At 44.7% G+C, this 26,044-nt stretch overlaps 1 protein-coding gene across 3 annotated transcripts in view; it reads right to left on the bottom strand.

The window, feature by feature from the left end:
* Positions 1 to 2,707: 2,707 nt before the first annotated feature.
* NAV1 (neuron navigator 1) overlaps positions 2,708 to 26,044 on the bottom strand; it is a 241,865-nt gene continuing 218,528 nt past the window's right edge. For all 3 annotated transcript variants that reach the window (XM_073561054.1, XM_073561055.1, XM_073561057.1), the window contains 2 exons: positions 5,943 to 6,140; positions 2,708 to 3,798 (listed from right to left, as the gene is read on the bottom strand). In XM_073561054.1, coding sequence (XP_073417155.1) covers positions 3,703 to 3,798; positions 5,943 to 6,140 — 294 coding nt within the window. In that variant the 3' untranslated portion in view covers positions 2,708 to 3,702. The remainder of the gene's footprint in view (positions 3,799 to 5,942; positions 6,141 to 26,044) is intronic.

Below are 26,044 nucleotides of genomic sequence, written 5' to 3'. Positions count from 1 at the left end.
TCGGCCGTAATCCTCGCGTGTGTGATCCTGGCCTTATACTTCTCTTATTCTTCCTCTCCTGGTTGCTGCTTACAAATACTGATGTAAAATACTGACCAAATACTGAATGTGTGATCATGGCCTTAGGCTAAATTCCCACAATGAGTATTTGGTGAGTTTTTGATATGGAAGATTTTCTGCCCCTATTATGTATATTAGACTACTAGCGGTTTTTATCATACTGTTTTTTACATGCGTCGTTTTTATGTTTTGGACGTTGCAGTTTTTGTCTCTTTTTGTTATTTCATGTTTTAAATAAATTTGCTTCGTTCTTGATACTTTCTGGTATTTGACTTTGGAAAAACTTTACTGATACAGTCATGTACATATTACATGTGTGTTTAGTGCATTTACACAGCGTATTCGCACAAAATATGAGTAAGTTTTTTATCTGTGGATTTTCTGAATCTAATGTACGTCTATGTGGAAAATCTGCACATGAAACTCAGCGTACTCGCAAGAGAAATTATGCTGCAGATTTCAAACACGCACCACAGGTCAGTTAAAAGTACAGTGGGGGCATGAGATTTGCAGTGTTTTTTTTTCTACGGCCAAAATATTAATTCTTGGCAGCATAAAGGCTGCATTTAAAGAGCTGTGTTTTGGGGCAGATTACATATCTATGGTATATGTTAATAAAATTAGGTTTATTCACCAAAAACACTGCAAAAAACAAAAATGTTATGCTGCACTTTTTGAATTGCTTTCTATGGGTCAAAAAACAGCAAACATGCTGAAAAAAATGACATTCTGACGATTTTCAAAAATGCTGAAATCTCACAACTTTGGCTAGTACTGCAAAACGCAGCTTTTTTTCAGCAGAAAAAGGTAGAAAAACAGCCACAAAAACACCATATGTGAACATAGCCTAAGATGCTGCTTTTTTTTGCACAGCGAAAATACGCAGCATCAAAAATTCATCTTGGAAATTTAACCTTTTACATCCAAATACCAAAGCAAGCCATAGAAATCTATATATTTCCAAGCTCGGCATCTCCTCCTTTATCACATGATACCCATAGGTATGGAAGCATAGGAGACCTGACAAAGCTACTGTAGATCGTAAAGACACTAAAACCCTAAATCTGCTTGCCTGTATTTAACGACAGAAAACATTAAAGTGGCACTGAAATTACAGTGCAACTTGGATTAATTTTAAGTCACTGATGGAAAATCAGCACTGACAATACATCAAATTAAACAGCACAAAATGCCTCTAAAACTAAGATTGCCAAAAGTTTCACACCTGCAGCAGTGGCACAGAAAATAAACTCATCCAGAATAAAACTGTTCTAAAACTTGAATGTTCAGTTCTATTTACTTAGTGACATTATTAGAGGAAAGGGAGAGGGGGATCCTATTTCTAAGCACCTACATATTGTAAAGGCCCCGTTACACGCATCAATGTCCCAGCGATCCCACCAACGATCCGACGTGGATGGGATCGCTGGGACATAGTTTGCTTATTGCTGGTGAGCTGTCACATAGACAGCCCCTCCTGCAATCAGGACCAGCGTGCACGCTGGTTTCCAATGTAAACAGCGGGTATCTAAGAGCCGCGTGGCTCTTAAGATACCCGCTGTTTACATTGGAAACCAGCGTCGCTGATCGCTGGTCTCTCGCTGCCACACGCAGCGATGCATGCTGGCCAGCGGGAGACCAACGATCAAAAAACGGCCCAGGACGTTCAAGCGCGATCAGCGATACCCAGCAGGGGGGCTGGTCGCTGATGTGTGTCACACACAGCGAGATCGCTGTGGCGTCACAAAATCAGCGATCTCGCTGTGTGTGACGGGGCCTTTAGACTTATCTTCTCGCTGTTACACAATTTTACATATATCTCTACTACTCAAACAATCGTGGTTTAGGATGAGATCTGCTACCTGCAATGATTATGGGTTCAAAATCCAGATTTATGATAAATGACTGAGAAAGCAAGTGTTTCATAGTTTCCGATCTATGCAGATCTGAGTAAGATACATATATAATGTGAGTAAAGGACTGGGTCAATGTTGGTCCAGAATTTAGCAGATATCCCACATTGCTATTTTCAACTGTATTACTAAAACATGAATGAAACAACTTGGCACTGGGTGTGGGGTACATTTCAGTGTGATCGCAATGGCTTTACTCCATACTGACACTAAAGTGGCTACTTGTTGATGAAAGGTCCGTCACAATGAACATTTGATTTTCCACCGTAAGGGAACCAACAGACTTCTGTATAACTCGTGCGATGATCGCATCGCAGTCGACAGATTGGCCCAGCACCTCTGCCGACCTGAGCGTGACAGTGTGATGTGTTTCTATGCAGCTGTCACGCTCAGGTCAGGACAGCAGACAGCCAGCACCGAGGATTGCGATCCTCGCACGAGTTATACGGCAGACTGTAATACTGAATTCAGATCATCTTTTCCAAGCTGTAATGATTTAATGTATTGATCACTTGCTTTAAGTCACTTGGGTGAGGCTTGTCAAGCAGAGTTCTGCAAAACATGCAGGATTTCAGTAACTACCAGGTTGGATGTATATATATATATATTTTTTTTTTACTTATTTAACAAATTTGCATAATACAAGAATCATGGAATATATATTAAAACTGAAATAAACAAATAATTCAAATTTATGTAATTAAATATCCCTATTTAGTGCCCTGAAATCACAGTTATGTTGTATATCCTTTGTTTAATGTAATGTTTAGTATTTCACAGAATCCTGCCAAGCTGTAGTTTGTTCCACAAGGCTCTTCACTGTGTGATTCTTGGTATTTAGGGGGCCACAATGAACCCCTATATTTCATACTGAAAATTAGAACTATTCACCTGTAGAACGATATCTAGCAGTATATATGACCCAGACATTACGTCTGGCCTGCTCTTGAGAGAAAGCAGAGGAGGGGGGATTGCAAATGGAAGCAAGAGAAGAAAGACATAAGAATGGCATGAGGAATATGCTTCACGGAAGAAATTATATTTATGTTCAGTCCACACGGCACAGTTTGGTGCAGCTTTTGATGTGTTTTGCCCTTTTTTTTTAATATTTTTTCTTCATTTCTTGGTTTCGGAATGAAAAACATCAAACATTGGATCAAAACTGGACTGCATGAATAACAACTTACATTATTAAAGAAGAATTGCTTATCCAAAAGCTGACGATCATACATTCCGATAATATCTGTCAAAGTTTCATCTAGGAAGTACAGTTATACTAATAACAGTCTTGAAACTGAACAAAACGGTTTCCTATTTTCTACTCGAGTATATAAAAAAAAACAACAACTACCTCTTTTGTTCTTGGCAAAAGAAGATGCCATCCATGGTGTTATTAATTAATACTTAGTAGTCAGGCTTGGGAATTATGGGTAAGATATAAGAAAGAAAAGAAGAAAACACAGCTTCCTCCTAAAACTTGACTTGTTAATTTTCCGTAGTAATAATAAAAAAAATAATTTAAAAAATGCTTCAATCTGTAGCAATAGTTGATTTCTGAGACAGGATAGCATAATTATTAGGCAATACAGTTGAAATAAGGTATAAAATGTTGAATACACAGACTAAATCCTACTAATTCAATCCCTCTCCATTTTGCAACTATAGTATTGTATAGAGGATAAGTTTCCCTATTGTGATTTTAGACAACTTTCAGAAGATGTTAGAATCTTCAGATGGTGGAAGATAGATCACTGTCACACATTGTCTCTCTGTCAGGTGATTCAATATAATTGGCTGCTTCTTGTAGTTTTAAAAGCATCGCCATCTGCAAGACAAAGACACAGAAAGGATCAGTTTGGTAACTGGCATGGGAGTCAAATCCTTTTTTTAATAACAAAGGCCCATGAAAGAATTCCTTGCTAAAATTTCTAGTTAAAAAGTGCTTCTAACAAATAATGAAAATAAGCAACTATAAAGTCATGTACTGTACTCCTCTTCCAAATTTTCAGATGCTACAAAATTCGAATTACCCAATATGTCTGCTACTAGTGGCATACTGCTGATAGCAGAAGACCACAGAGCCACTATGTGGCCTGTGAGTTGGGAGGTCCCCAGCGGCCCCCTCCTGCCATCTTGACTTTAACAGTATCTGCATCTTCAGGACTAAGGACATAAAAAGCTGCTTTCGGCTCCCTACTCCACTATTCAGCCTGGGCATCTGTGTGGAGCCACTGTCTGCACTTAGTACGGATTAGCACTACTGGGAAACAGGGCTAAGTATTTTTTTTAGGCGAGTACTTGTGGGGGAGCTGCGGGTTCTCATCATGTGTGGGGACAAACTAAGGACATCATGCTGTGGTGGGGAGTACACCTGGAGCATCATACTGTAGGGTGGAATCACCTTGGGTGCTTTATAATATGTGTAGGTGAATCATACTGTGTGGAGGAGCTGTGGGGGAATCATATGGTGTGGGGGCCATCATACTCTGTGGGCAGTTGCTGAGGCCATCATACAATTTGGGGGCAATCAGTACTGTGTGTCTGGGGGGTCTATGAGTGTTATCATACTGTGTGAGGGGGAAACAGTTTAGATATTATATTGTGGGAGGAGCTGTGTGGGCAGCAAGCTAGGATATAGACTGTGGGTGCACCATACTGTGTTGGGGCCACTGTGTGGGCATTAAACTGTGTTGGGGATGACTGCGGGAGGTACTGTGGGAATAGTATAGTGTGATCAGCACTGTAGGGAATCCTACGGTGTTAGGGGGCTTTGGGTGCATTATACTGCGTTGGAGGGTGCTGTGGAGACATTATACTGTATTGGGAGCACTGTAGCAGCGGTATCATACTGTGTTTGGAGCACTGTAAGGGCATCATACTGTATGTATGCTGTGTACTTTGGGGAAATTTGGGTGGGGGAATTAACTGAGGGAGTATCATACTTTGTGTGAGGTGTTTTATGGAAGTAAATAGTGTTCGGGAATTTATTGTAAAGTATAAAATTTTGTGAGGGGGCATCATACTCCTGGGTGGTTTTAAACTGAGTGAAGAACATTAAGGGGCTCCAATAACGGCATTATTTCTTTGTAAGTGCTGCAATACATGTTCCTCTTCGTCTTTAAAACTTGGGAAGTATCTATGTGCATTGACCCCATCTACCTCAACAAATAGTTGTTTATTTTTTTTGGGTGGGGGGGGGGGAATCAGCCTAATTTCCTATGGAGGCTCATCATTTTTATGTATTTAACTGGTTGCTATTGAATATTCCGTGCTACTACTCACCATTTCCATGTAAAGATAAGACAAATATGCATAGTTATAGCAATAATGCCCCTACACTCGCATTACTGCAAAATATGGAGATTTGCTGGTTGGAGCTTTGAGAAAGCCCAGTGCCAAATCTTATGGGTGCTGTAACTATGCCCAAACTTGTCCCTAAATGATCAGAAGTTGCTGAAGCCAATTTCTAAAACAAGAGCACTTATATGATATCTAGTGTTTTCTTTTGACTTATAAGGTGGGTACATATACCGATTATTGTTACTTTGCAAACACTGAAAAGAAATAATGATAAAAATTCCTTTTCATAATATCAAACTTTGGTGAAATGAATTACTTTTTTCAATACTGTTGTGTGTTTCATATGTGTCATATGCATATTTACTCCTGATGCATATACCAAGTGCCCCCATATAGACCAAGTAACCCACCATATGCCAAAAAAGCGTTATTTTGGCATATGTTCAAAAATTATATTTGCCATTCCTTCTATTTGCTGTACTAAAAAACATACTAAACTTTTCTTTAGTATAGGAGCCAAAGGATGAAATATTCAACTCTATGGAGTGCAGTCATATACTGAAAGTTTACAGTCTGTGCACATGGTGGGATACTTTCTCTGTGCATTCATTGAATGTAACGGAATGTGAACAAAGTCGTGTTAATTTATAGACTTTTAATAAAGTATACCAGTGGGTCTGTCTCCAAAGACGATGGAGGTGATTCTTTCACAAGGTGTTCTCTAGGAGGTGATACTGAGAGACTGGTACCCATACTGGGTTGTGGCAGGTGCAACAACTTTGACTGATCCTGTTGGGCCAAAGGCCAGGGTAGGGTGTCTCTAACCCACTCCACTGGGTCTTCCCAGGCAGCTTTATGACCATGAACCTATGGTAATGAGGAGAGAAAAATAAAATAATTCACAGAGTTACTTTCTCAGTTGCAAGTTTTAGCTTTTGGCAGTACAATAAAAAAAAATAATTGAACTGGAATTAATCTTGTAAAATCTAATACTAGACACATAAAATTATTTATTTTGTTTTGCCTGACATTCTAAAGTATATCTTTACTAAGTGATCTGTATATACATGCAGCTGCCCACCACATGCTTACAGGTCAGGTTTTCAGATTTTATTTGAATATGTACTATCATCTATAAGCGATAATAAATTGTATTTCTATAGCGCCAACATATTCCGCAGCACAATACTCTTCAGAGCGTACTTATATAGACAGTAAAGACATAACAGAGTTAACACATAATTCAGCAGATTCCAAGAGGAGCTTACAATATATGATGAAATAAGGGAGACATGGTAACATGGTAAAAAGTACTTATACTGTATGGTCCAGCCAACATGAAAATAAATGGGGTATTCACATTAAGTTGCATGAACCGGGCACCAGCCAGTATGTCTACAGTACAGATAGAGGGCTATTAACCCCTTAACAACCACCGATACACCTTTTAACACCTGCATTTAAGGGTACTTATTCCTTAGTGCTGCTTTTTAATGATGCTGAGAAATAAGGAGTTAGCGCCCCCAAGCGTTGAAAAATCTCCAGGGTCTCGGCTACCTGAGACCCCAAAGAACATGATTCGGGTCAGTGTTGCGATCACCATTGTTCACGGAATAAACAGTGTATCTGTCAAGATCTGCCGCCCGGCACCAGGTAACAATAGGAGATTTCTCCTTTTGGTTCATTCTGATCACTGTGGTAGACTATCACAGGGATCAAAATAAAAAAAATGTACAGGGTGGGCCATTTATATGGATACACCTAAATAAAATGTTGCCAAGTTTGCATGCTAAGATTGAGTGCTGAGATCTCGGGATGAGAGCTTGTTGCCGAGATCTTAATCAGAGCATGCGCCGTCCCTGGTGGCCATTTTCCCAGAGGCCACCACATCGCAGTAATGGATATGCGGGGGGCTCCAGGCTTTCATAAAATTCCGGAGGAGCCCCCTGCACCACAGAGCACCGCAACAATTTTCACCCACAATGGCGTACATCTGAACATCCCCTCATCCCAGCCTGCGTCCTGCAGCAACGCTCCACTCTTTCCTGTTCCAGCAGTGACCCCGGGACCATGTTCCACCATGGCCGGTAAGGTATATCCGCATTATAAGACGCAACCCCATTTTCCCCAAAAATTTTGGGGGAAAAGAAGTGCGCTTTATAATTCGAAAAATATGGTAGATGGTACTGAAAAACAAATCTGTTGATGGTTTGTCCAATAGAGGCAGTATATTGGAAGAAGAGGAGGAACCCCGACAGTAAGGGGAAGAGGAGAGGAAAAGGAGCCAGCAAAAGATAAAGTGAATGGAGCATAGTGAGGAGGAGCTGATGATCCACAGTATCAAATGCTGCACAGAGATCCAAGAGAATCCACGGGGAGTAGTGACCATGACATTTAATGGTTATTAAATCCTTAGAGACTTTAGTAAGGGCAGTTTCAATAGAGTGTAAGGAGCGAAACCTAGATTGTAAAGGGTCAAGAAGAGCATTAGCTAAGATATAGCATATTAGACAGGAGTGGACCAAACATTCTAGAAGTTTAGAAATGAAGGGGAGATAAGAGACAGGTCTGTAAATAGCAGCGTAGTTATGGTTGTGGGATGTTTTTTTAAGTAATGGGTGTATGCTGGCATATTTGAAAAAGGAGGGAAAGATACTAAATGAGAAATGTTACATATTTTATTTAGGTTTAGTTGAGTGGTGACAGCTGGGAAAACGGACTGGAGGAGATGTGAAGGAATAGGGTCACTGGCACAAGTAGTAATGATTGTATATTTTCTGGAAATAAGCTGTTAGCTAACACAAAGTATAATAACAGGGCTGCCATCAGGGCAGCTCAGCCAAGACAGCGCTATGATGCCTGGCTCCACTCAGTAGAACATAGGGCAATGGAATATGCATCTCACTTAAATTCCACTGTCAGAGATTTACAGTGGCATCTAAATGGTTAAACTCCATCGACAGTAGTACGCTCTCATCGTTATATACTGACAGATGCTGTGTAACACAGCCAGCATATGGCAGGTAAGGTGCTACCTCAGCTTTAGAGCCGTACCATACATAGGGCTGCAACATAGGATGTATGAAAATGCCAGTTTTAGGCTGTGTTCACACGTTGCGCTTTTTTTCGCGGATTTACCAAAAAATCCGCTCAAAAAACGCTTAAAAGAAGCATCCCATTCATTTTAATGCATTTTGCACTTTTTGTGCATATTGATGCGTTTTTTCCGCGAAAAAAAAACGCTTCGTGATAAAAGATGCAGCATGCTCATTAATTTTGCGGTAAATTTCGCATTTCTGGCTATTTTCTATGTGTTTGGGGACGTGCTGAAAACCCCCCCACAAAAAACGTGCAGAAAATGCGAGGAAAAAACACGCGTTTTCTGGGAAGGAGTCCTGTTTTTATGCAGAAATTATCTGCATACGTGTGCACATAGCCTTATTCCTCTTTCTTGTTCGTAAAGACAAGGATCTCCAAATATCATGGCATCCCGGCTTCAACGGTTTTAAATGTTATCAAGAAGTTTGCTAGTCGAGGAACAGTTGAGAACATTTTGGATGAAGAGAGGAAAAAAGGGTAAAAAGAAACCTAAAGCTGGTTTGAAATGTGCAAAGAAACCACATACAACATTCGAAGCACTTTAGCCTCAACTGGAGGCATCTGATGGTGATGGTTTCAAAGCTGCACACAGAACAAAAACTGGTGTTTAATAGTGAAGGCCAACCAGAACCCACATGAAGAAAGGCATAAAAAATAGTCACTAAACTGTATCACAATACTTCTGCTAAAATGTTGTATGGACAAGAAACTAAACTAGAGCTTATTGCAGTGGGCACCAGCGTCATGTTTATTGACAACAAAATGATGCCTATAATGAAAATACCACCCTACTTTCATCGCCTCTAGGACATGAGACCTTGAATGTGTTATATGAACAATGAAATGAGAAGATTATCAAATAATTTTGGAGCCTAATGTTTCCCAAATATAAGAAAACTAGGTTTGAATCGATCAGCAAGATAATAACACAAATCACACATCCAACAGTATACAAGAATGGTTAAGAAGGAAAATATGAACTGTTGTAAACTAAGCTGCTATAAGGAAAAAAAAATTCAGACATTCTATAGCTTGAGAGATCTGCAGTGGAAGAAACATCCAGCCAAAACATACAAATAGCTCACAAATGACTAAAAAAAATGTTAGGAGGCTGTCCACTGTTGCTGAAGGTTATGTAGTGAAAAATATATAAATTGTTTTTAAATGACCGAAAGGTATGTAGGTATGTTGACAGGTCAGACCTTCTGTTGAATATAGTTGGACAGATATATATCTATATAAATCGTAATGACAACCCAAAACATCCAAATGACCCTGATCAAAAGATCACATACCCCTTTCTTAATACCGTGTATTGCCCCCTCTATCATCAGCTTCAAGTCTTTTGTGATAGTTGTGGATGAGGTTCTTTATTTTCTCAGATGGTAAAGCTACCCACTCTTCTTGGCAAAAAGCAAAAAACCTCGTGTTCCTGTAAATTCCTGGGCTGTCTAGCATGAACTGCGCTCTTGAGATCTCCCTAGAGTGGCTCAATGATATTGAGGTCAGGAAACAGAGATGTCATTCCAGAACCTTCAATTTGTTCTGCTGTAGCCAATGACAGGTCAATATGGATTGTTGTCATGCTAGAACGTACAAGTACGTTCCATGCACCGCTTCTGGACTGATGATTGCAAATTTGCCTCCCGTATTTGCTGATAACATGCTGCTTTCATCTTTCCTTCAACTTTGACCAAGTTTCCTGTGCCTTTGTAGCTCACACATCTCTAAAACATCAGCGATCCAATTCCGCACTTAAGGATATGTGCCCACGACAGCGTTTTTAAATGCTCCTTCCCAGAAAATGCGCGTTTTATTTCCGCCGTTTCTTACACAAAAAAAGTGCGTTTTTGACGCGTTTTTCTCAGCACGTTTTCTGGGAACGTTGGCAAAGGCTAAAAACGCTCAGCAATGCAGAAATTAATGAGCATGCTGCGTTTTTAGCTGCTAAGCGCTTCCTGAGCGTTTAAAAACGCATGCATTGGCACAAGAAGCCAAAAATGTATGCAATTTAATGTGAAGCTTCTTTTAAGCGTTTCTGCAGCGTCTGATCCAGCACAAACGCTGTGGAAACGCTTAAAAAAACGCAATGTGGGCACACAGCCTTACAGTAGGAACGGTGTTCCTTTCATCATAGGCCTTCTTGACCTCTCTCCAAATGTAACGTTTATGGTTGTGGCCAAAAGGTTCAATTTTGGTTTCATCACTCAAAATTACCTTGTTCTAGAAGTTTTGAGGCTTGTCTCTGTGCTGTTTTGTGTGTTGTAGGTGAGATACTTTGTGGCATTTGCGCTGTAATGGCTTTCTTCTGGCGACTCAACCATGCAGCCCATTTTTCTTCAAGTGCCTCCTTATTGGGCATCTTGAAACAGCCACACCACTAGTTTTTAGAGAGTCCAGTATTTTTTCAGCTGATGTTATTTGTGGGTTTTTCTTTGCACCCCAAACAATTTTCCCGGCAGTTGTGGACAATTGTGATTTTCTATTTGTTAATGTCACGGTCCCTGCTGCCCGTTCTGATGCGCGCACCTCCCGGAGCGCTCCTGTTGCCCGGCGCATCCCCGCGCCCTGCTTCTGTGTGCCCCGGCGCCGGGCGCCTGCGCACTGTCAAGGTCCCGGCGCTCTGCTCCCTGGGAGTGATGACGTGGTGGCGCCGCCCCCAACATGGCGGCGCCCACCGACTACTTAGCATCAGCGTCAGGCCAGGTAAGTCGCCTGACTATCGACTGCGGTGATGCTGTCTCCTTTAGCGCTCACTGTGTCCAGGCCTTGCCTCATTTCTTCGCCTTTAGCTGCACTACTTCTGGTAGCTCTCATCCTGTCCCTTCTGCCTTTCCTTGCCCGCCTTTGTCTCCTGTGTCTGCCTCAGTCCGCCTGCCTTGTCTCCTATTCTGTGTTTACCTGTGTCTTCTCTCTATTGCAGACTCCTGCCTGTGCAACCCTCTGAGCCCAGTACGCTGCCCATTCTCCGTGGTCTCCAGGTCCTTCTCTGCAACATCTCAGATTCCCTGTGTGTCCTTTCCAGGCTTAACCCCAGTCGTCCCTTTGGTTCCAGCTGTCACGGTTCTACCCTCCATGGGCCTGCCCCTAACACTCCCTGTATAGGGGGTGGCCACACCTGGTCCGCTCGCCCTCGGGGCTCTGGACCCGTGACCCAGAGGGTCCACTTCCGGGTTGTTCCCACATTGCCCCCCTGTAACAGCAAACGTAACAGCATAGTCAAGCCATGGATCCCGCCGGAGCCTCGGCTGTGGTAAAAGAGTTAGTTTTCCTTCGGGAGAATCAGACGCGCATTATGTCCTTTATGAAAACCATGGACTCGTGCCTTTCTGCTCTCCAATCCTCTGACCCTGGTAATGCCGCTCAGTTGGCGGGCTTACAACAAGAGCTGGCTCAGCAGCGTGACACTCAGACACATATCCTCAATTACATGGCTTCAGTGGACGGTCGCTTACTTTCCTTGCAGTCGGCCGCCTCAGCCCCTCCTCCTGCTCCGGTTTCTCACCCTCCTCCGCGGTTAGCCAAACCTCCCCGGTATAACGGTGATGCAAAATTGAGTCGGGGTTTTTTAAACCAGTGCCGCCTTCATTTTGAGCTCCTGCCCCAGCAATATCCTACAGACCGTGCTAAGGTGGCCTTCATCATCTCCCATTTCGAGGGGGATGCTTTGGCTTGGGTCAATCCCCTCTGGGAGCGTGATGACCCTGCGGTCACCCAGTTATCCGTTTTTTTTTGGACACTTTTCGGGTATTTGACGAACCGGGTCGTCTTGCCTCCACCACTGAGGCTCTGTTTAACCTCTGCCAAGGTTCTCAAACCGTGGGCCAGTACGCCATACAGTTTAGGACCTTGTCCTCTGATTTAGGCTGGAACAACGAGGCGTTGGTGGGCGCCTTTTGGCGAGGTCTCTCGAGCCGTATAAAGGATGAGCTTGCTGGTCGGGATACCCCCACTGCCCTGGTAGATCTGATTTCTCTGGCCACCCTGATTGATCTCCGGTTCCAGGAACGGGCTCGGGAGAGAAGGGTTCCCCATCCATTATCTTCGGTTCGCAGACCGCCCAGTCCCCGACCAAGGATCTCCGCTTCTACTTCTGCGCCAGAACCTATGCAGGTGTACCGCCTTAAGCTCTCTGACCAGCGTCGTAGGGAGAGAAGTCTCCAGGGCCTTTGTTTCTACTGCGGCAGTAATTGCCATTTGCTCCGATCTTGTCCTGATCGTCCGGAAAACTTCTCCGCCTAGGCCAGGTAAGAGAGGCCTCCCTAGGCGTATGTGATACCTCTCAACCCTTCACTTTGTCTGTCCTCTTGCATGTAGGTGGGAAGAGGGCTTCTCTAGTGGCCTATGTGGAGTCGGGCGCCACCGGAAATTTTATTAGGCTTGAGGAAGCTAACAAACTTTCTGTCCCTGTGAGGACCTTGGAAAATCCCCAGGTTCTCGCATCTGTAGATGGTCGACCCTTGCAAGAGAAAGTTACAATTGTCACCCAAGAGGTGGAGTTGCAAATAGGGGCCCTGCACAAGGAGAAAGTTACATTCTATGTCTTAGCAGGTATCTCCCATCCTATCTTTCTCAGGCTTCCTTGGCTGCGGCTCCACGAGCCCACTTTGGATTGGCATAGTGGCAACGTCTTGCGTTGGGGGGAGTCCTGTCGGGCTCGGTTTCTGCTGTTGGTGCGTCCCGTAGGTATCCCCGTCCTCCTGTTCCCTCCGGATTGCCGTTGGCTTACAGTGTTTTTTCGGATGTCTTCAACAAGAGAGAAGCTGAGACTCTTCCTCCGCACCGTCCCTACGACTGCCCCATCGTGCTCGTTCCGGGTGCCACCCCTCCTCATGGTAGAATTTATCCTCCCTCCTCGGCAGAGACCCAAGCCATGTCTGAATACATTCAAGACAACCCGGCCAGAGGCTTCATTCGGAAGTCTTCGTCCCCTGCAGGAGCAGGCTTCTTTTTTGTCAAGAAGGATGGGTCTCTGCGCCCGTACATCGACTATCGTGGCCTGAATCGCATCACAGTAAAGAACAAATACCCCCTGCCTCTCATCTCTGAGCTCTTTGATCGCATGAAGGGAGCATGAGTATTTACCAAGCTCGACCTACGAGCCTATAAAGACTGTGTTCAACACGCGAGACGGGCACTATGAATATTTGGTTATGCCGTTCGGTCTCTGCAACGCACCTGCAGTGCTCCAAGAACTCGTAAACGACATCTTTCGAGATCTCCTCTACTCCTGTGTCGTGGTCTACCTGGACGACATCTTAGTTTACTCCCCCGATCTAGCCACACATCGTCGAGATGTCCGCCAAGTTCTCCTACGTCTCAGGGAGAACCACCTCTTTGCCAAGTTGGAGAAGTGCATCTTTGAGCAGACTTCATTGCCTTTTCTTGGTTACATTGTCTCGAGCTCGGGGTTGGAGATGGATCCTGAGAAAGTCTCAGCAGTTCTCAATTGGCCACGTCCTCTCGGAGTAAAGGCAATTCATCATTTTTTGGGTTTTGCCAATTATTATACGCAATTTATCCCCCACTTCTCGTCTTTGACTAAGCCAATTTCCTCTCTTGTCCGCAAAGGAGCCAATCCCAACCTTTCGCCTCCTGATGTGAAAGTCGCTTTTGAAGCTTTGAAACAAGAATTTGCGAAATCTCCTGTACTCCATCGCCCGGATACCAATAGGCCATTTATTCTCAAAGTTGACGCATCCTAAGTGGGAGCTGGAGCTGTTCTTATGCAAAAATCCTCTTCCGGCCGTTCTCTCACCTGCAGATTCTTTTCTAAAGCCTTCTTCGCTCCTGAACGGAACTATGCCATTGGAGATAGAGAGTTGTTGGCCATAAAAATGCCTCTCGAGGAATGGCGTCATCTTCTCGAGGGAGCCATCCATCCGTTCATCATCTTCACGGATCACAATAATTTGGCCTACCTTCAGTCCGCTCAAAGACTTAACCCACGGCAGGCCAGATGGTCGCTGCTTTTCGAACTTTTTGACTTCGAGCTCCACTTCCGACACGGGGACAAGAACATCAAGGCTGATGCCCTATCTCGGTCATTCTTATCAGTGGATAAGGAGGAGGGTCCGGCACATCTCATCAACCCGGCCAAAATCCTTACTGTGGCCCCACTGAACCTGGTGTCCCCACCTTCTGGTAAAACCCTTGTTCGAAGTAAAGACAGACTGAAGGTCCTCCGTTGGAGCCATTCGTCAAAGTCCTCTGGACATGCAGGAGTTAAAAACACTCTCTCTCTCGTCTCCCGTCATTATTGGTGGCCTTCACTTCACAAAGACGTCCTGGATTTCATCGCCTCCTGTCCTTCTTGCGCCTGAAATAAGGTCCCTCGACATTCTCCTTCGGGACTCCTACATCCGCTACCAGTGCCTGCCAATCCTTGGACCCATGTTGCTATGGATTTCATCACTGATTTGCCTCCTTTTTCTAAATGTACGGTGATATTGGTGGTCGTGGATCGATTTTCCAAAATGGCCCACTTCAATCCACTGCCTAGCCTGCCTACTGCTCCCGAGTTGGCGAGGATCTTCCTACTCCACGTCTTCCACCTTCATGGTTTTCCTCAGCATATCGTCTCGGATCGAGAAGTCCAATTAACCTCCCGTTTTTGGCGAGCTCTCTGCGGATTGTTGAAGATAACGTTGGATTTTTCCTCAGCCTACCACCCCCAGTCTAATGGTCAAGTAGAGCGAGTCAACCAAGCTCTCACATCATACCTTCAGCATTTCACCAATGCTCACCAAGACGACTGGGTCTCTCTTCTTCCTTGGGCAGAATTCGCCTATAACAACCATCCAAGCGAGGCGTCCTCTAAATCTCCCTTTTTTGTGGTTTTTGGCCAACACCCCAGCATTCCCCTTCCTGTTTCCCTTACCTCGGGTGTACCGGCAGTGGACTCCTCGTCCACAGACTTCCCTCTGATTTGGAGGGAGACCAAAGAAGCCCTCGAAAAAGCTAGCCTCAGGATGAAGAGGTATGCCGACAAAAAACGGTTAGACGCTCCCCCGTATAACCCAGGAGATAGGGTTTGGTTGTCCTCACGGTATATCAGGTTAAAAATTCCTTCCTATAAGTTAGGTCCACGTTACATTGGCCCCTTTGAGATACTGAGTCGTATCAACGATGTGGCCTACAAGTTAAGGTTGCCCACCTCACTAAAAATCCCCAATACCTTTCATGTATCCCTCATCAAACCTGCAGTATTTAATCATTTTCACTCTGCGTCTGCTCAGACTTCCCAACCTTGTAGTTCAGATAACATTTTCGAGGTGTGTGATATATTAGCTATGAAGACAGTTAGAGGAAGAACGTTGTTTTTGGTTGATTGGAAGGGTTTCGGTCCGGAGGAGAGATCATGGGAACCCCGTGAGAATATTAATGCCCCCCTTATTATGAGACGATTTCTCACCAACAATAGGAGGGAGGGGAGTAAGAGGGGGGTACTGTCACGGTCCCTGCTGCCCGTTCTGATGCGCGCTCCTGTCGCCCGGCGCATCCCCGCGCCCGGCTTCCGTGTGCCTCGGCGCCGGGCCCCTGCGCACTGTCAAGGTCTTAGCGCTCTGCTCCCTGGGAGTGATGACGCGGTGGCGCCGCCCCCAACATGGCGGCGCCCACCGACTACTTAGGATCAGCGTCAGGCCAGGTAAGTCACCTGACTATTGACTGCGGTGACGCTGTCTCCTTCAGCGCTCACTGTGTCCAGGCTTTGCCTCATTTCTTCGTCTTTAGCTGCACTACTTCTGGTAGCTCTTGTCCTGTCCCTTCTGCCTTTCCTTGCCCGCCTGTCTCCTGTGTCTGCCTCAGTCCATCTGCCTCCTGCCTTGTCTCCCCATTCTGTGTTTACCTGTGTCTTCTCTATATTGCAGCCTCCCGCCTGTGCCACCCTCTGAGCCCAGTATGCTGCCCATTCTCCGTGGTCTCCAGGTCCTTCTCTGCAACAGCTCAGATTCCCTGTGTGTCCTTTCCATGCTTAACCCCAGTCGTCCCTTTGGTTCCGGCTGTCACGGTTCTACCCTCCGTGGGCCTGCCCCTAACACTCCCTGTATAGGGGGTGGCCACACCTGGTCCGCTTGCCCTTGGGGGCTCTGGAGCCGTGACCCAGAGGGTCCACTTCCGGGTTGTTCCCACATTGCCCCCCTGTAACAGCAACCGTAACAGTTAATTACAGTTTTAACGCTGCTGACTGGCATTACCAATTTTTGTATCCCTTTCCTGTTTTATACAGTTCAACTACCTTATCCGCAGATCCGTTGACAATTCTTTTGCTTTCCCCATCTTTCATCCAGAAACGTCAGTCTGTCTGGATCCCAGAAACTTACTCTGCTTATAATCAGTGTATGTGCATAAAAGTTAACAGGTCACAGGTGAGGATGTTACCTTTAGCAGCCATTCAAACCCATTTGTGTCAACTTCTGTGCATGTTATCAGGTCAAAATCACCAGGGTATGTAAACTTTTGATCAGGGTCATTTGGACGGTTTGCGTTGTCATTAGGATTTAAAAAGAGAAAACACAGTAGTTTAACAATAAATGGCTTCACCCAACCACTAACCATGAGTGGAGAAAAAGGTTTGGTATTATCATTTATAATCTATGAAAAAAAGGCCAAGAAAGCAAAAAGTCTGCCGAGGTATGTAAACTTTTGAGCACAACTCTATAATATATAAATATATATTTTTTTTTTTAGATGTGCACTTAAAATTGTATTGAAATTGGTCTTCTCAAGAGGTAATCTTTCAAGATGAGATGCCCAAACTTTGCAGGGTGCGCAAACTTTTGCATCAACCCATTTTCCTTTTTATAATCTTTACGATATAAAAGATGATAGATATATATATATAGGCAGCACTCCAAATTAAATGTGAAAAAAAGTGGATAATTTACTGATCCTCAGGTGGCAACGTTTCAACGGTGACCCGTCTTTATCAAGCCACCTGAGGATCAGTAAAGTATTTTTCACATTTAATTTGGAGTGCTACCTATTTTTTTACTTTTATTAACTAGGCTGTTTGGACACTGCTGAATAGGTTTTGCACCAATAGTATAATTTTGGTAGTGCTGCCCTTTTTTTGATATATATATATATTTTGTGAGGTAGCGCTGTCATTCAGATAGGGGATCAATCGCTTGCAGCCACAATACCAGGTCCGGCACGGGTGTTTTTTATAACACAATCATAGTCCCCTTGGTTTATTCAGCATCATAAACCATTAAAGCAACAGGAAACAGCATATAGTCAGCATAGCGTCCATTACAGAGTTCAGCTCTGTTATCTGGTAGTCATACAAGTTATGCACTGATCAATGCGCAGGCTTTCCAGCCACCAAGTTATCTCACCCTGTCGGGGTTTCCTCATGCTGCTTCACCATGCTGCCCACGTTCATTCCCTCCAGGGAACTAACAGGCATACGTCACCATTACTCACAGCCACTTCACAGGCTGTTAGCCAGGAAGCCCCATCTCAGCGGGACCTTCCACACTGGACCAACCGGGTCCCAGCATTCACCACATGTGACCTACCCTGGCCACCATATATGGTCCGTAGCCACGCCCACCGGATCACATGGCTATGACCTCATCACAGGTCCTTCACACTCTCATACACTCTACCATAGTGTTCTAAACACACCCCCTGGGTGGGTTTGTAGATAACTAAGCCGCCCGTCTCCCTAGTTACCTGGAGACTTCTCCCTGACACATTGACACAGCACCTCAGCAGTATCACTGCTGCTCAACACAGGCATCAGTCTCCATCTCAAGGCCACCCACCTTGAGATACATAACGGTCCTTCCATATTCTGCCACTCATCCTCTCTCTTGGGACATCCACACAGCGCCCCCTAGCGGACACAGTGGTCATTACACCACATACCTCCCCCCTTCCTTCAAACCTGTGGGGTTGAACACGCAGCATCACCCCAAGGTCTCGAGACTGGGCACTCACTACACCTTGCCCCCCAGGTCGAGAGAATCATCTCCATCTGTCATACGGCCTCATCTCTGCGTTAGGCCTCCCCCGCCCCAGCGGTCAGAATTTCGGCCCTAATCTTTGACCCTCCAGTCACAATCTGTCTGCGTCATCAAACACTATTTAGTCACCACACTCCTTTCTCTCACTGACCGGCTCTCACGGTTGGTGCGGTCATAAGTCTTAAATCGAGCCTATTGTCTGGCCTGAGTCTGACCCATTCAGCGTCTCACAGGAACTAAGGTCTCTAAGCCTCGTACGGCCCGTCGAACTGCCACTTGCTGACATTCTTCGGCCACCTGCCATGTCACTACTTGGTGGAACCCTTCGGGTCCTTACATCTTGGGTTGAAGGCGGCCGCCACCTGGTATTCCATACTTCTTTATTGATCGCCGACAGTCCAGCCTCAACTGCTCAATCTCTTGCAGGTATCCCACTCGATACTCCAAGAGCATCCGAAAGTTTCTCAGGCTTTCCACGGAGCCAACCACCAAGACGGGAATCCTACCCTCTCCTGGTCTACATCATCAGGAGGGATCCTCACCCTCACTACACCGGAGATATTGACAAGGTCTTGCATTACCTTCCCGGATCTTCCAAGGATTCTCCTAATCAGAGCTTTGGGTACCGGAACCACATCTTTCCGCAAACCTAGTCGATCCATAGCCTCCTTCGCTAACTCTAGGCGTCGAGCAGCCTTCATATTACTCCGCCTGACCAGCTGTTTGGCGTGGAGACATTGTAAATGCATTTCTTTCAGGACAGCTACCCGGTTTGCTGTATCTTCCCTGGCTTATATAATCACCAACTGCCGAGTCTCAGGTGCCCAGTGCACCTTACACGCTTTGACCGCCTCTTTGAAAGCCTCATGTACACCTTCCTCCGCACAGGCTTCTTGCATGTCTTCGGGTACCTCGATCACAGATTTGAAGGTCGTGGTCTTGCTCTTTTCCTGGACAGAAGACTCTGGCTTTACCACGGACACTTTCCTCAGTACAGTTGACCCGATCGGGTGACTGTCTTCTTTAGTTCTTAACTCACAAACTTCACACGATTTGATCTCTTTATGACCCTTGGCCACAATGGATACTGGCAGTTCCGTCTTATCACTCGCGCTCACCCACGGTGAGTCCTCGTCCAACTTCTTCTCCCGCAGAAGACCTTTTACTACTCCTCTAAGTTCTTCCATCTCTTCTTTAAGACCATTGTTCACACTTTGCCAGGTGGACAGGTGACCTCTGAGCTCCAAGACTTCTTTCTCGAGCCCCTCCACCTTGTGCTCGGCCAGTTGTCTCAAGATTCTTTCTCGTTTGACATGTTCTTCCACTGTCTCTTTTATTAACTGTATCTCATGATCTTGTTCTCTTTTGGCCAGCACGTGTTGCACCACTACCTCTTTAATTATATTGTCAAAGGGTACCACTGGGTCAGTCCCGTCAGCCGAGTGAACCCTCCCATTATCGTCTAACCTTGTTAACACTTCAGCTGTCTTATCAATCAAGTCACCATCAGTCATGTCATGACACGTCAGGTTCGTCAGTTGGGCAGATGTACCCCTTCTTCCGGTCACTTCTACCTCTGACCTGTCCACTTTAAGAGGCGTCACCGTCTCAGTGTCTGCTGGCCCCACAGTCGAAACATCTCCATCGTCCGACCCTACGTCATCAAACAAAACAAAGTCCTGTGGTATCCCGCCCCCTTGGCACTCAACGCTATGGGACGGGTCAAACATTACTCTGTCTACTGCACAGTTCACCATGACCCCATGTTTACAGCGAACCTGGACCATTTTCTCGGTCAGCCAGAAAGTGAGCGAAGTTCCTGTCTGAGTCCAGCCGACCAGAGACTCTTTTCCGGCGCAACATCACAGTACACACCTGTGGCCCATCGTTACTATCCGGAAAGGATATCCCACATTCTGACCAAGTCATACACACACACTGCGGTTCCCCAGACATACCCACTGAGCCAACCAGTGCTGTCATTTCTTCAAACTCGGCCCCTTTCTGGACCACACACCACTTTGGGTCGCCGCCCCCTCCTGGGATTCCACCCCTTTTTGGGTTACCACCCCAATTTGGGTCACCGCCCCCTCTGGGACTCCACCTCTTTTTTGGTTACCACCCCAATTTGGGACTCCACCCCCTTTTGGGCTACCACCCCGATTTGGGTCACCGCCCCCTTCTGGGACTCCACCCCCCTTCGGGATCTCCCCTTGTCCGTTATACCGGTCTTCTCAGACCACAGTTCAAACCACAGTTTGTGTCTCTTACAATACCACACAAGTCCTTGCTGGCACCACCACAGCTCCTGCTGTCACCGATCACCGACACCACCAGCTGCTGTTCACACACAGCTGCTTGTGTCCTCTTCGTAACCCAGCCGAGTTACAGGAAGCTGCTTGTCCCCTTCGTAACCCCGCCGAGTTACCGGAAGCCGCTTGTCCCCTTCGTAACCCCGCCGAGTTACAGCAAGCCGCTTGTCACCTTCTTGACTCCCACTGAGCCACCGCAGGCTGAGTTTAAAAAAAAAAAACACCACACAAACTCACGTGTCCTGTGTGCTATTCAGGACGCTCCTGTCTCCACCTGAGACCGTCCAACACACAGGGCGCACTGGGTGCTATTCAGGGAGCCGACCCTCCTCCCAGGGTTTCCCAACACACCGGCCTCACCAGATCCAGGGGCTCAGCGGGTGCTCTACCCTGACCTACCCTGGCCACCATATGTGGTCCGCAGCAACACCTACCGGATCACATGGCTATGACCTCATCACAGGTCCTTCACACTCTCATACACACTCTACCATAGTGTTCTAAACACACCCCCTGGGTGGGTTTGTAGGTAACTAGGACCGCCCATCTCCCTAGTTACCTGGAGACTTCTCCCTGATACATTGACACAGCACCTCAGCGGTATCACTGCTGCTCAACACACGCATCAGTCTCCATCTCAAGGCCACCCATCTTGAGATACATAACGGTCCTTCCATATTCTGCCACTCATCCTCTCTCTTGGGACATCCACACAGCGCCCCCTAGCGGACACAGTGGTCATTATATATATATATATATATATATATATATATATTTATTTATTTTGCCTAAAATTCAAAGGAAAAATGTCATCTTTAACTTTAGGCCTTTTAGAGATCATTTCATCTTCACCTTGCTTAACTGTTACAGTAATTTTGACCAGGGGTGCCAAAATTTTTACATACCACTGTATAGTTGCACAGAACTATTGAAGGAGTATTCTAATGTTATAAAATTGGGATAGTCAGCATGAAATTAAACAAGTTTACAATTGCCTCTTTCTATCTGCTGTTGTTCTCCTGCTATGAGAGCTTTTAGCATACATAGTGTACAGACTGTTGGCAAACTCTTCCACAAACTACCAGTCAGTAGCTACAACTAACATTATGTATCTACATTCCAGGCTAAAGAGTTAACTCCTGAGACACCAGTCTGCTCTCTCCAGCCCAATGATTTCTATACATTAGTGAACTACTCAATTCTCTCTCCCTTTCAGATGCTGACTGACCTGCTGTCATCAGTCCTGAAATTCAAGAGACCCCAGAGAAGCTCTCCTAACCACTTCTGGCTTGTTCAAAGGCACTATTATCTCTGCATGCAAATATATTGATAGCAGTGTATAGACTTCAAAACAAGAATGACAGACCATTAATGTCTTAACTGTCAAAGAACTGTCACTAAAGGAGGACTACCTGACCCCCAGCAACAAGAAAGTGAAAGTATCTGGAGAGCTGTTGATGCTCAAGACACAACTTGAAGATAACCCTATAAAAAAGAAGACCTGTATGAGATATATAGGTATTTGTAGACACAATGTATCATCTTGGAAGTAATTTTGGGCTCATTTAAAGCTTCTCGGCATCAAAATCACAGCTGTATATGCCACCTAGCACTTTGATATCACGAGTTAAAGTGAGAGCTGCAGACAAGGTGCAGCTCCCACTCCAAACTCCCATTTTAAACCAATTTTATCATTGAGTGGGTAACAAATACTGTAGTGATTTTGGCGTCGTCTTGATGTGAATTTCAGCATAAAATTAGCTAAGAATCGCTCATTTAGCAAAAATCCAGAAAAATGATATCTAAATACTGGCTTTAGACAGACAGACCATTGAATATAACTGTTGATGGAACATAAAAAAATGATTCTTTTTAGATGTCAGTAACATAAAAATTGTAGTTCAAAGTCAGCCCAGTTCTCTATCAACCCACAACTCTCTTCCTCTGCCGAAACTTCAGCTTCTTAGTAAACTCCCTAAACTCCCTTTGCCCTGCATGTGACCATAAGACACAAGGTATTCTGTAGAACACTACTGGTGTATAACTTTTTAAAAATTTTCACCTAACTTTTTAAAATGATGTTTTAAGATTATCCACCTGCAACTAACTTTATGATTAATTCTAATATCAATATACAGATTATTAAAAGGCTAATATGGACTAAGACAGTTGGGTCAATGCTGGTCCCAACAAATACTCTATATCACAGATCATCATATACCGAATCCTAGCAGCAGGGAGACGTGAAACCATTTATTTGAGATCCAGGTGACATTTTAATCAGAATTTCTGATTACATATTTCCTTATTGCCACCGTATATACGCTTGGCCTAACTGATTTGTCACAAATAATTTTACATGAAAGGCAATAATCCCAGAATTCTTGAGCTTGGTTAAGGGCTCACAATTTTTTTTAACCCCTTACTGACAGAGCCAATTTGGCACTTAATGACCAAACCAATTTTTCAAATTCTGACCAGTGTCACTTTATGAGGTTACTAGCTGAAGAGCCCAGAGTTGCCTGGGCACAGTAACTAACTGTGGTTAGTTATAACACATTATAATGATTATATCTATATATATATATATATATATATATATACACACAGTGGGGAAAAAAAGTATTTAGTCAGTCAGCAATAGTGCAAGTTCCACCACTTAAAAAGATGAGAGGCGTCTGTAATTTACATCATAGGTAGACCTCAACTATGGGAGACAAACTGAGAAAAAAAAATCCAGAAAATCACATTGTCTGTTTTTTTTTCATTTTATTTGCATATTATGGTGGAAAATAAGTATTTGGTCAGAAACAAGCAATCAAGATTTCTGGCTCTCACAGACCTGTAACTTCTACTTTAAGAGTCTCCTCTTTCCTCCACTCATTACCTGTAGTAATGGCACCTGTTTAAACTTGTTATCAGTATAAAAAGACACCTGTGCACACCCTCAAACAGTCTGACTCCAAACTCCACTATGGTGAAGACCAAAGAGCTGTCAAAGGACACCAGAAACAAAATTGTAGCCCTGCACCAGGCTGGGAAGACTGAATCTGCAATAGCCAACCAGCTTGGAGTGAAGAAATCAACTGTGGGAGCAATAATTAGAAAATGGAAGACATACAAGACCACTGATAATCTCCCTCGATCTGGTGCTCCACGCAAAATCCCCCCCAGTGGGGTCAGAATGATCACAAGAACGGTGAGCAAAAATCCCAGAACCACGTGGGGGGACCTAGTGAATGAACTGCAGAGAGCTGGGACCAATGTAACAAGGCCTACCATAAGTAACACACAACGCCACCATGGACTCAGATCCTGCAGTGCCAGACGTGTCCCACTGCTTAAGCCTGTACATGTCCGGGCCCGTCTGAAGTTTGCTAGAGAGCATTTGGATGATCCAGAGGAGTTTTGGGAGAATGTCCTATGGTCTGATGAAACCAAACTGGAACTGTTTGGTAGAAACACAACTTGTCGTGTTTGGAGGAAAAAGAATACTGAGTTGCATCCATCAAACACCATACCTACTGTAAAGCATGGTGGTGGAAACATCATGCTTTGGGGCTGTTTCTCTGCAAAGGGGCCAGGACGACTGATCCGGGTACATGAAAGAATGAATGGGGCCATGTATCGTGAGATTTTGAGTGCAAACCTCCTTCCATCAGCAAGGGCATTGAAGATGAAACGTGGCTGGGTCTTTCAACATGACAATGATCCAAAGCACACCGCCAGGGCAACGAAGGAGTGGCTTCGTAAGAAGCATTTCAAGGTCCTGGAGTGGCCTAGCCAGTCTCCAGATCTCAACCCTATAGAAAACCTTTGGAGGGAGTTGAAAGTCCGTGTTGCCAAGCGAAAAGCCAAAAACATCACTGCTCTAGAGGAGATCTGCATGGAGGAATGGGCCAACATACCAACAAAAGTGTGTGGCAACCTTGTGAAGACTTACAGAAAACGTTTGACCTCTGTCATTGCCAACAAAGGATATATCACAAAGTATTGAGATGAAATTTTGTTTCTGACCAAATACTTATTTTCCACCATAATATGCAAATAAAATGAAAAAAAAAAACAATGTGACTTTCTGGATTTTTTTTTCTCAGTTTGTCTCCCATAGTTGAGGTCTACCTATGATGTAAATTACAGACGCCTCTCATCTTTTTAAGTGGTGGAACTTGCACTATTGCTGACTGACTAAATACTTTTTTTCCCCACTGTATATATATATATTATATATATATATATATATATATATATATATATATATAAAGCTAAGTGTACAGCCCCGCCCACTACGCATAGCCACACTCACTCTAATATCCCACATCATCCCATCAACCAGAGCCACCGGACTACTACCACTAATATCCCACATCATCTCGTCAGAGCCACCGGACTACTATTACTAATATCCCAGATCTTCCCGTCAGAGTCACCGAACTACTAACACTAATATCCCACATCATCCCATCAGCCAGAGCCACCAGACTACTACCACTAATATCCCACATCGTGCCAACAGCCAGAGCCACCGGACTACTAACCCTAATATCCCACATGATCCCGTCAGAGCCACCGGACTACTACCCCTAATATCCCACATGATCCCGTCAGAGCCACCGGACTACTACCCCTAATATCCCACATCACCCCGTCAGCCAGAGCCACTGGACTACTACTACTAAAATCCCTCATCATCCCGTCAGAGCCACCGACTACCCCTAATATCCCACATCATCCCGTCAGAGCCACCGGAGTACTACCCCTAATATCTCACATCATCCCGTCAGGGCCAACATTGTCAGGTTGGCGCGGTTATACCGATTAAAATGATACCTGGGTTGGAGAAATCAGTCTTCTGTATCATTTTTTAGGGTAAGTTCACACTGGATGTTTTTGCAGCTTTTTTTCTGCAGCAAAACCTGGTTTCTTGGCAGGAAAGAAGCTGTGGCAAAAACGCAGGTTTAGGCGTGCTGTTTTTGGTGCGTTTGTTGTGTCTCTTTGTCCATGCTAATGTCCATGACTTTTCTGCAGAAAAAACGCTGCAAATAATGATACCTGCGGTTTTGCTGCGTTTTTTCTACACCCATTCAAGCCAATGGGTAAAAACCGCTGAAAGAAGTGACATGCTCTATGTCTAAAAAAACAGCAAAGCACGAAATCCTGATGACACAAAATACCAATGTGTGTGCATGAGATTTCTGAAATCTCATAGGCTTTGCTGGTACTGTAAAAAGCAGCTGAAAATTAGCATTAAAAAACGCAGCAAAATCGCCCAGTGTGAACATACCCTTAATCTGTGTTTGAATTTTTAAGTTAATGAGGATGTTTCATGCCAGACAAAGAAGTTTCTGATTCTGGGCTCCCTCTGCAGTATGCGTCAGGGGGTGGT

This window comes from Dendrobates tinctorius, unplaced genomic scaffold (assembly GCF_039654945.1).
Source record: "Dendrobates tinctorius isolate UK_male_01 unplaced genomic scaffold, ASM3965494v1 ptg000312l, whole genome shotgun sequence".
Classification (NCBI taxonomy): Eukaryota; Metazoa; Chordata; class Amphibia; order Anura; family Dendrobatidae; genus Dendrobates; species Dendrobates tinctorius.
The sequence above is the reverse complement of the archived record's forward strand: the minus strand, read 5'-3'. Positions and strand labels throughout refer to the sequence as shown.